Source organism: Nuphar pumila, chromosome 5, assembly GCF_984573655.1.
Source record: "Nuphar pumila chromosome 5, dmNupPumi1.hap1.1, whole genome shotgun sequence".
NCBI classification, from domain to species: Eukaryota; Viridiplantae; Streptophyta; class Magnoliopsida; order Nymphaeales; family Nymphaeaceae; genus Nuphar; species Nuphar pumila.
In genome coordinates, this window is record NC_143253.1 from 25677269 (window position 1) to 25688051 (window position 10783).

Here is a 10783-nt window from a genome sequence, read left to right on the forward strand (position 1 = left end):
TTACATCTTTGTGAAACACTTCTGATGAGGCTCTTATTGAGGAGTTATACCTCTTTCATCCTAGAGTACTTATAGTCATGCACTACACGCTAGTACTGCGATGATCGGATGAGACGGTCGTGCAACCTCGAACAGTGTTGAATGCACAATGATGTAATCACATAAAATGGCCTCACATTCGCCTTCACAGGCAAGATGCTCGAGTGGTTTAAAGACCACAGCATAGAATGTGTCGTTAGTTAAGCAACCTCTAACGCACTCATTCGCTTCTTGTTGTCTTTTAAGAGAGAGGACAGAGCGGTACAAAACTCCAATGGACAGGTTGTTAACAACCTGTCCACGGGCAATGATCCGGCCTCCTCAGTCATTGGAGCTAGGGGAAAGGGGCTACAATAGCTAGCTCAATAGTTCTGCAGAAGTTGAATGCATCTGTGGCACTGCTTACTTGGCTTTGGGGAATCCTCTCTCGGCTAAAGCCGTCCCTTTAGGAGCGGACTCAACTAGCTATTCGGGCTATTGAAAATACATAGAATAACAGACGCCCGAACTAGTCTAGTTGTTTCTATATTTTGTCTGTGCATACCTGCAGGCCAGTAATATCGAAACATAAAGTCTGTTCACACTGATTGATTGCTCGTTTGCTCGATAGTTCAGTATGCTACTCGTTGAGCTATGCACGTCTGTCAAGGCGTTACTCTATTTGGTTAAACTGCTTACGCAGTTCTTTGCTGAGTAATAACTAGCTTCTCATACTAGTTAAGTGCTTATAATAATAGCATTATGTCAGTTGCTACATATTAGCATGTGACTTGCTTTACCCCTTGGTCGAACTGCTTGGTGCTTGTCGTAACGTAGCACTTGTTGGCTCGCTTCTCTTATGATTGATGTGATTGCATACAGCTCGTAATCTATGAACTGGTGGCAACTAGGATTGATGTGGACGCTTGTCTTATAAGCTGCCTACATATTGTGATATAACTGCTGCCATATGATTGCTTATCATGTATAGCTTATGAATGGCTTGTGATTAGAGACGTACCTGTGTTTTATGGGGCCTGAGGCGGAGGGAAAAAATGGGCCCCCTATTAATAGTAGGAGTTGGGGGGGGCAGCGCCTCCGAATTTTTTTTAAAGAATCAAAATAACAATAAAATTTGCATTCACATTAAATAAATATAATATTCCAAATATTTATATTATATTAAATAAAAATATATAAAATATTTATATAACATACCTAAACAACACTCATTGGCCTTAAAAATGGGCCCCTAAAATTTTTTTGGGCCTAGGGGCCCTGAGTCCCCAGCCTCATTGGCCTCTTTACAGGTCCGACTCTGCTTGTGATGCAATGGTTTATGACTTACGACTAATTTAATTACTTGCTGATGGACTGAGTCATTTGATGGTAATTGTATATATCGGGAGCATTGTTATGAGTGATTGTCTTATTCAGTTGTTTTGTTTGACTGTCGGATAGAGTTAGTTACTCTTCGCCTATAGAATCAACTGGACTGTCATATCTGTGTGTTCTCATGTGTCGTTTATGCATGCTTTGAGGTCCTATTTGAGGATTGCAATGTTCTTTGTGGCAATAATTCGATGTGTAATATTATATGCTTCTGTATGATAGGATTGATGTGCCACTTGATAAGAAATGTTGAGAGTGTGCGATAATATGTTCATGGCTCATGGAACCTTATTGAAGGAATGGGTGATCATGTGTTTTGTTTTACCATATGAAGTGATACGATGCATATTGTTGATATACATGTTTGTGCCCATATTGGTGGCTACTGACCCCAAGAGCGGTCGATGGTTCGGAGCAGTCGATTGTATTGATACATGTATCACTGAGTAGGGTGTCTGTTGAGGATCGGATCTTCAAAGGATTATCTGCGAGGGCGTGTATGATCAAGATCAGGTAACCGGCTAGAGTGGTAGATTCTCTGTGAGGATGTACACTATCTACGAACGGGTAGCCGCAAAGATGGTGAACTCCTCTGAGGAAGTGTATGGTCCAAGACCAGATATACCATCTAGGGCGGAATTCCTTGTGAGGTTATACATTCCCTAGACGAGGTGATCCGGCGTTAATCTTGTTGTTTATTATAGTGGCTATCGACCCTGAGAGCGGTCATTTGTGTTGATGTGTGTATCGCAATGATTTTCATTGGATATGGCATTTGTTGGGGATCGGGTTCCCAAAGGTTTCTCTGTGAAGGTATATATGATCAAGACCAGGTGACCCGGCTAGAGTGGTAGAATCTCTGTGAGGAGGTACACTGTCCAAGAGCAGGTAGCTGCAAAGACGGTAAACTCCTGTGAGGAAGTGTGTCGTCCAAGACCAGGTATACCCTCTAGGGCGGTAATTCCTTGTGAGGTTATACATTTCCCAGATCTGGTAATCCGGCTAAAGCGGTAGAATATCTGTGAGGAGGTACATTGTCCAAGAGCGGGTAGCCGCAAAGACGGTGAACTCCTGTGAGGAAGTGTGGCGTCCAAGACCAAGTATACCCTCTAGGGCGGTAATTCCTTGTCAAGTCGTACTTTTTCCCAGACCTAGCGATCCGACGTGGATCTTGTGATTTTGATTACCATAAAAGGTTATGGTGAGCTGTGATGATCTTCCGAGATTGTTTGGGATAGCCACTTATGAATCTATAGTTTTGGCTTTTTGTTTTAGTATGATTTCATGCAGGACTCAGATGTGAGAATCATATATTTATTTGATTTTAGATCATGTTTTGGACCTTCTATAGAAGGGTGGGCTTTTTCTGAAAAAGTATAACGCCTTAGTGAGTCATAACCGGTGATGGTTGGTTGCGCAAGGCCTTGATAGATGGGAATAGTTTAAGGAGGTTCAGGACAAAGAGTTTGTTAGAAGTAGTGAAAGGAACAAACGATGACCTGATAATGATTAGATGCAGAGACCTCGTTATAGGAACGAGAACAAGCTTGTTGTGTGGTAGTTCACAGCTTACGATCAAATGAATCGTCTTGCTACATTTTGACAGTTGCGTTGCTTACTTGCTTTGAACTGCTTGCACCGCTTACTCGCTTGCACTACTTACCCGTTTGCACTGCTTAACTGTTTAACTGCATATCTGCTTTAAACTACTTAGCATATTGAATTAAATGTACTTAATTCAGTTTTCTGTAGTCTCTTTTGTGCACCTACTAGTTTTTCGCAAAACTAATTCATTCTATGGGTACATGTGATGATTAGGTACACTACGAACGATGGCGCGATGACAAGATGGCTTCAAAACTTCTTTTTCCTGCTCTTAGCTCGCGTCCTGTACGTTTTGGGTTTGTAACGGATTTTCCTTGGGATATCCGAATTTTTTTGAGTTTTGCTTCTTTTAGCTAATGTGCCCAAAGTTGTCAGCTTGCCTTTGAATTAACAAAAGAATAGTCTTCTGCTGATTTTATGAACAAACTCTTGAGGAAAGAGATTTTTTTTAGTCTCTTACTTGTTTTCTGAAAGGTTTGCAAGTTTGAAATTTTGGGGCGTTACAGAAGGAATATAAAAAAGTAGAAGATTGAACAAGGAAAAGGGTGATAGTTGCACATTGGATTGAAAACAGAGATGAACAAGAAGGTAGATGGTTCGCATCTAACGAGATCTGATTGGAAATGGTTCAAGGACAGATATGGTTCAGGTTTGATGTAAGAACATAGAAGAAAAATAGAAAAAATAGAACGAGAAGATTGAACTTGAAGGGAAGGGAAGAGGATATAGAATTGGGGCAGAGATCTTGATCACAGCAGTCCATCAATGTGGTCTCCCACTCTGATACCATGTTAATTCATGTTAAAGAGACGGAGGAGAGAGAAAGAGAGAGAGTAAGGGGCAGCAACTCTTGGAGGTATCAGAACATAGGCCTAGCACTGCATGTATTGTTAATCTTAGGGATATGGCAAAATGCCAAACTTCCTTGCTATTACAGAGATTAAATAAAATTTTAGATTCTAACATCACAATACATGTCTAAGACATTGTCTGTTGGTCAGACGACAAGTGGAAGCAGTTGATGCTTCTGTTTACACCATAGTGTTATTTTGTGCTTCATGTCATGTGAGCAAATGAGGTTTTCGGCTAGAAGGGTAACACCAAGAATTTATAAAAGCTTGGCTATGGGTTCTCTCTCTCTCTCTCTCTCTCTCTCTCTCCATATATATATATATATAGTAACCTGTATCTTCAAACACATAAAGTGTTAGAAGATACATTGGATGAAGCATAGCCGCTGATCGCGCTCGATCAAACAGCCACGTTGCGTCCTTTTTTTTTGTGCACTCAGGAGATTTAGCGGTGGTCTTGACTGCCGCTAAATCTTTGGGCGGAAAACAAAGATTTAGAAGCATTAGAAAACCTCCTCTAAATCTTGTTTTTTCAAAGAAAAAGAATGCACATTCGAACGAGCTCGAAGGAAAACCGTTTGAAGATACGGGTTTTCCTATATATATAATGAAACTCAAGTGCACAAGAGGAATGCCACAAAGGGCTACAAAGAGCATGGTTTTAAAACTCGCCGAGTCAACTCGGTGACTCAGCTGACTCGGCTCGGCTCGGCCCTCCAACGAGTCAACTCGGCAAGCTAAACTCGTTCTGCGAAAACTCGGCCTGACTCGGGTTGACTCGGGCGAGTTTTGGGCACTTTTTCTTTTTTCATTTTTCAAAGGCTATGGGCATTTTTTTCATATGTAAGTGTTCATTTTTCAAAGAACGAATAGCATAATAACAATAGGCTTACCAACTTAATATAAAATCACAAAATTAGTAAAAGTCAATCAAATTTCACATGTCCATCATTCATTCCTTTTGGTAGCTCCAGGTAAGGAATCAAACCCAGTACCCCTCAATGAACATAGAGTGAATCCACTAATCCAGCTAACATAACTGATCCCTCATGCAACCATCTCTGAGACCTACACAATAGTTGGCAGCCCGCCTATTCAAAACCAACAGCATAAAATGCCCACATTTATCATTATAATACATATACATCACAGCATTCTCATTATCCAAAGCTTATATGCATTTATGTGCAGATATATAAGGCATGGTCCAATCAACTCTACATCAGAAACACACTTACAAATATCAAGATAAAGTTCAATGTTCCCAAAATTTTGCAAGGATTTTCTGAGGCCCTGCAACACAACAGCTATGTCCATATATTCAGGATGTAAACCATGATCGAGCATGGCTATTAAAGTTCTTGAAGCTAGTAATTAAGTCATTCTTTATATATTGTCTTGAAAGACTTGCTCCTAATTTATATATTGTCTTTGTTTTAAAATCAAAAGTTAACAAAACCCGGTCCGAGTCACCGAGTTGACCCGCCGAGTCACGAGTCGAGTTCCGAGTCACGGGTTTTAAAACCTTGACAAAGAGTGAACAAGATACAAGAAGCCACAAAGGGAAGCACAACACACACGCACAAAGGAGTTAAATATAAAAAATATTATATAAAGAATATACTAAGGCCTTAGTTAAGCGGAGCCCCTATTTATACAAAGTGAGGACCAAGGGGGGTGGTCATATTTATAACCATTGGGGATGCTCCCAACGACTCTATGGGTTAATGACCATAGAGCCCTTGGTCAATGAATAAAAAGAAAAAGAAGGAAAAATACAAAAAAAGACAGGATTGTCCCTAGTGGACAATTCTAATTACAAAGGTGTAAAAAGACAAAAATGTGTTTAGTGGCAATACAATTATTAATACAAATGAAATATATATATATATATATATATATATATATTACAAAATAACTAGAAGAGACCAGAGTTACCAGTCGAGGAAGCGGGAGCGGGAAGCAATACTTTCAAAAATTTAGGAAGCGGGAAAGCGTAGGACTACTTAGAAGAAAATTATGAACCGTCTCGGAAGCGAACCGGAAGCGACCTAGGAAGCGAACCGGAAGCGAGGGGGAAGTGAAAAAAATGGAAAAAATGGGGGAAGCGTGGGGGAAGCGCGCTTCCCAAAAAAGGGGGACGCTTCCCCTCACGCTTCGGAAGCGCGACGTTTCGCGCTTCCCCTTTTACCTAGGCGCTTCTGGTAACTCTGGAAGAGACATATATATACATAGTTATATATATATACATATTTGTTAACACTCTCCCTCAAACTAACGGTGAAATCACTAACAGTTTGCCCAAAAGGAAGGAGAATCGAGGAGATGGCAGAGATTTGGTGAAAAAATCTGCAAACTAATATTCTGAAGTGACATGGAAGTTCAATGGTAGTCCATCTCGATGTGCATGGTTCGTCCATGGAAGGTGTAGTTGCTAGCAATGTAAATTGTACTTTTGTTGTCACAATTCAGCTTCGAAGGAGTAGAGATGAAGACTCGCATATCTTTGAGCAGACTTCTCAACAAAACAATTTCGGTTGTAGTGGTTGTAACGCACCAAAATCCTAGACTTGTAACTTTTTAGGAAAATTTTGAAAGCTTTGTAATCATTCTTTTTTTTCAGAGTTTAAAATAGCAATTCAGCGAAAAATGGTGTTTGAAATAACAAGTCAACGAACCTTGGGCGCATTACAGGCGAAGTTTCCTTTACACAACGGATTTGTATTTCTGTACAATCATTGAAACCATATAGATTGAAAAATGAGGTTTTTAATAAGAAGGTTGATTACTTGTTGTTTATTTTGGTCTTATTGGTTATCTGGGTTCTTGTTTTTGGACCTTTTATTTTTAATTTCTCATTCTTGCTAGTGCCATTATGTCTTCCAACAACTCACCTTCACCTCTCTACTTATTTCTTCAATCAACTTGCCACCAAAAAACCTGACACATCCAATTTTATAATGAAAAAAGAACAAACAATCTCATTCATCAATAGTTTTTTTTTATGGGACACACCGTTGGATCCACATCCTTGCCTCTAAAATTCATTGTCCACTAAGAAGCTAGAAGGAGAAACTAGTCAAGGAACCCAGGTTAAGAAATCAAAGCACGTCACTTGAGAGAAGAACAATCAATAGTCATAACATTTATCACGGTCATTCTATCAAGTAAGGCCTTAATATAGGTTCCTGCGAGTGTTTCAACTAAAGAGTTAAGCCCTATTTGAGATGATGACATCACTATGAATGTTGTTAGAGGTCTGAAAAAGAGTTACCAGAAGCTTCTTAGATAGGTGGGAAGCTCACTTCCTGGAAATTCGCTTCGGAAGAGTGATACTCCTCACTTCCAAAACTTGATGAGAACCTCGATTCCCCCACGCTTGTCCTATACTTTCCACATACTTCTTATATGTTCTCTTACTCAACTTTTCATGTTTTTATGTGTTTTCTCTCACTCTTCTCACTCACTTCCATGTGCTCTCTAAATTGGTAGTCATCATTTTTAGATTTTGTTAGAAATTTAATTCTTACACTAAAAAATCATGAAATTTAATATTAGTCACTTTTATTTTAGTTTTTATTTGTGTTTCATTTTGATTGTCTTTCAATTCTTATATTTTTTTTTATTTCTCGCTTCCCGCTTCCTATACATTTTAAAATGCATCGCTTCTCGCTTACTCTTCCCGTATCGTTTCTCACTTTCGCTTCCTAGTTTGGCAACCTTGGTCTGGAACCATAATATGATATGTTTGTTGCCACATATGGCCATTGGGTACCACGACCCTTTTGATGAGTTGAAGACCATGTTGCTAGAATATGAGTCTATGTTTAATCTAGCATCAATGTCGAAGATAGAAGATTTGGTTCCAGACCATAAACTTGTGATTATATCAACCCTTGCTCCATCTTTTCGTGCCAGTATGACAGCTGATCAAAAGTGGAGGCAGAAGACAATTTCAGGCAGGGTCAACAAGGTCATGAGAATGGTTATCTTCTTGCACTCTTCTGCCTTATATTTTTTGGTACACCTAGAGCTACTGGAATTACATGTCAGATATACAATGGACATACTTATTCGAACTATTGTTAGAGATCTGTCTCCACTTACCAACCATCTACAATGACACCCATCGCATGTTTCAAAGCATTGACCACAATGGGACCAGCACCATATCTTTGTGTCCAAACACTGTTGACCAGCATTCCTACCTTTCCGTAAATGGTGTCCATATATGGCATCTTATGTGATCTCAAGATGTAGATGCATTAATCACCTCTTTTAACGAGCTTGGAGTACAACACAATCCTGCAGGCAATTCTTGGCAGCTATAAGTTCACAATCTTGACAGCATGTGCATTGTTCTTGTTCCTCTTCTTTTGAGCAATATGAGTCATTTTTTGGCTTTGGAGCAACACTTCATGTCACTGAAGATCCAAATAAACTTCTTAATTTTGTGCCTTATCATGGTTTGGAAAAGGTGGTCACTTATGAGGGAAAACATTAACACATTATTCAGATAAGGAGTGTTGCAATTTTTACCTATTTTAGCGTCATGGATCTTTCTAATATTTCTTTTGTTCCTAGTTTATGTGTTATCTTATTTCAGTTTTTTGATTGGTTGATCAAGCTAGTTCTCACATCTCCTTTGTTTTTGTGAAAGATCTTCCCATGAAGCAGTCGTTCATGAAGAAAGGAAATGTGAAAATCTCTACATTGTTGATGAAGCTCTTCCTGGTGTGCGGGCCACATCCATATCTACTACGAGTCCTATTGTAAGTTTTCTTCATTTGTTCAGCTTAGATGATTTGAATAAAGTTGTTGAATTATGGCATAGAAGATTGGGTCATTGTAGCTCAGCTTTGCTAGATATTCTTTATAATAAAGGATTTATTCTTTTACGAAGTAAAGCATCCAGTGTCTTTTTTCTCATTCTTTTTGTGAAATTTGCAAGTCATGACCTTACTTTCAGTTTATCTAATGAAAGAACTTCACCCTTTTGAGTTAGTATGGTCTAATGTTTGGGGATCAGCTCCACTTATGTCTATGACCAAATTTATATATTATGCAATCTTTGTGGATTATTATCCGCATTATAATTGGACCTTTTTTCTGAGTTCCAAATGTCAAGTCTTACCTACTTTTCAAAAGTTCAAATCCTATGTTGAAATGCAATTTTCTCAAAAAATCCTTACCCTATCAAGAAGTGGTAGTGAATACACCTCCAGCGACTATCCTCATGATAATGTCATAATCAAGTTTCCAAAAATTAGCACAAGCATCAGTGACATGTTGAGGTATTTCTTCCCCTCCATTGACATAAACATTGAACACATACAGATATCTTCGTTGACCTTCTTCCCTAATGTAAACCATAAGATAATATAAGTATTCAAGTGAAATAAGTGGAAGAACTCAATAATCGATGTGGATTGTTTCAACTTTCAACCTCAAGCAGCCATAGAATGTTTGACATGTTCCTCAATTTGAAATTTTGAACTAATCTAGAAGTAAAAACACCTCCAACCAAAAAGAACAATGGTGTTCAAATTTGAAGTTAAAATTGGCATAACAGTCTATAAAGCAATCCTTGATTTTTCTGGCATTAAAAAGGATGTTTCTGGATCTCTGGAATCCCAAAACATGCTTCCAAGGCATTTCCATTTCTCTTCTTTTACAATGTCAACTAACGACCTTGCTGACAAAGAAGAAGGGTTCTCTATTAATGCGTGCTGCAACAGCGCGAAGACATAATCATTCTGAGTACAATACTAGTTACAAGAATATATTGTTCGCGTGAAACCATATCTTTCGAAGGGTTTCCAGTCAAAATGCGTATGCTAAAAGAGGGATGAATTACTAAATACCGAAGGCAGTCCCTTTTTCCACATAGAACCTCGAACAAAAGAGAGGGAATGACAGAGTAATTCTAAGCCCTGCGATTGGGAAAAATTAAAAAACGACATGAAGAATAAATGTCTCGTCCAGAACCATGAAGGTGGTGTTTCGATGCAACCACTTATCCAAGATGAATGGGAAACGGTGGCATGTTCTATTAAAGATCATAATGCAATTTCCCAGCTTATCCCGTTTATCTGGGTAAGTGGGTGCACCCAAACACCCCTTAAAAATGCAACATTTCTTTTTCTTCCAAACAAAACGCAAACTTTTTCTTTCAAAAAAAATTTACAAATTAGGGAGGAGAATGCTCAGATCGGTCTCAAAGTTTCTCAGAAACATTAAACGAAGATCCCCAAAATCATAATCGATATTCACTATATGTTTTTCGCATTACGGAATTCATATCGTCGAGAAAGAGACGGAAACCCTAAGCAGGCACACCCATCCGTCCATCCAGCAAAATTCAATTGAAACAAGAACAAAATAACAAGACCCTCCTTCTTCAAAGAAAACGAAACAATTCTGAGAAGAAGTTAACGAGAGAATACGGTAAGGAACTGCATACCTTGGAGGAGCGATAGGGGAAGAAACGCCACGGCTTGCAGAAGAAGAGGAAGACGATGAAGAGGAGGGACAACACGAGAAGGATCGACACGATCAGGCTCTCCACCAGAGGTAGAGCCATGAACCCGAGAAGCCTCTTTGGTCGTAGGTTAGGGATCGATCGGAGGAACAAGACGAGCGTGTCGTTGTTGCAGTCGGACAGTGAAGGATCGCAGGGAGAGGAGGGACGACGAGTCGTCGTCGACGAAGCTTTGAAAGAGTCGCATCGGGTTGTTAGCTCCGTTTTGCTTTTCTGGTTCGGTTTGGTTATAAAGAGCCAAAGAGGTCCCCTAAAAATTATGAGAGAGTAATTAGTTACCATATACTAGCCCAAGGGGGTTTGGCGTTGCGGGGTGGAGCCTTGGCGTGTTCGATTCTCATAGTATCTTTCAGATCAGGGTGTAAAAATTCTAGCA

The 10783-nt window shown here is 39.3% G+C and overlaps 1 protein-coding gene across 3 annotated transcripts in view; it reads right to left on the reverse strand.

Moving 5' to 3' along the window:
* The window catches only part of LOC149837174 (protein phosphatase 2C 70-like), a 98526-nt gene extending 87944 nt beyond the window's left edge, over positions 1-10582 (reverse strand). For all 3 annotated transcript variants that reach the window (XM_090005868.1, XM_090005867.1, XM_090005865.1), the window contains exon 1: positions 10330-10582. In XM_090005868.1, coding sequence (XP_089861994.1) covers positions 10330-10449 — 120 coding nt within the window. In that variant the 5' untranslated portion in view covers positions 10450-10582. The remainder of the gene's footprint in view (positions 1-10329) is intronic.
* Positions 10583-10783: the final 201 nt, after the last annotated feature.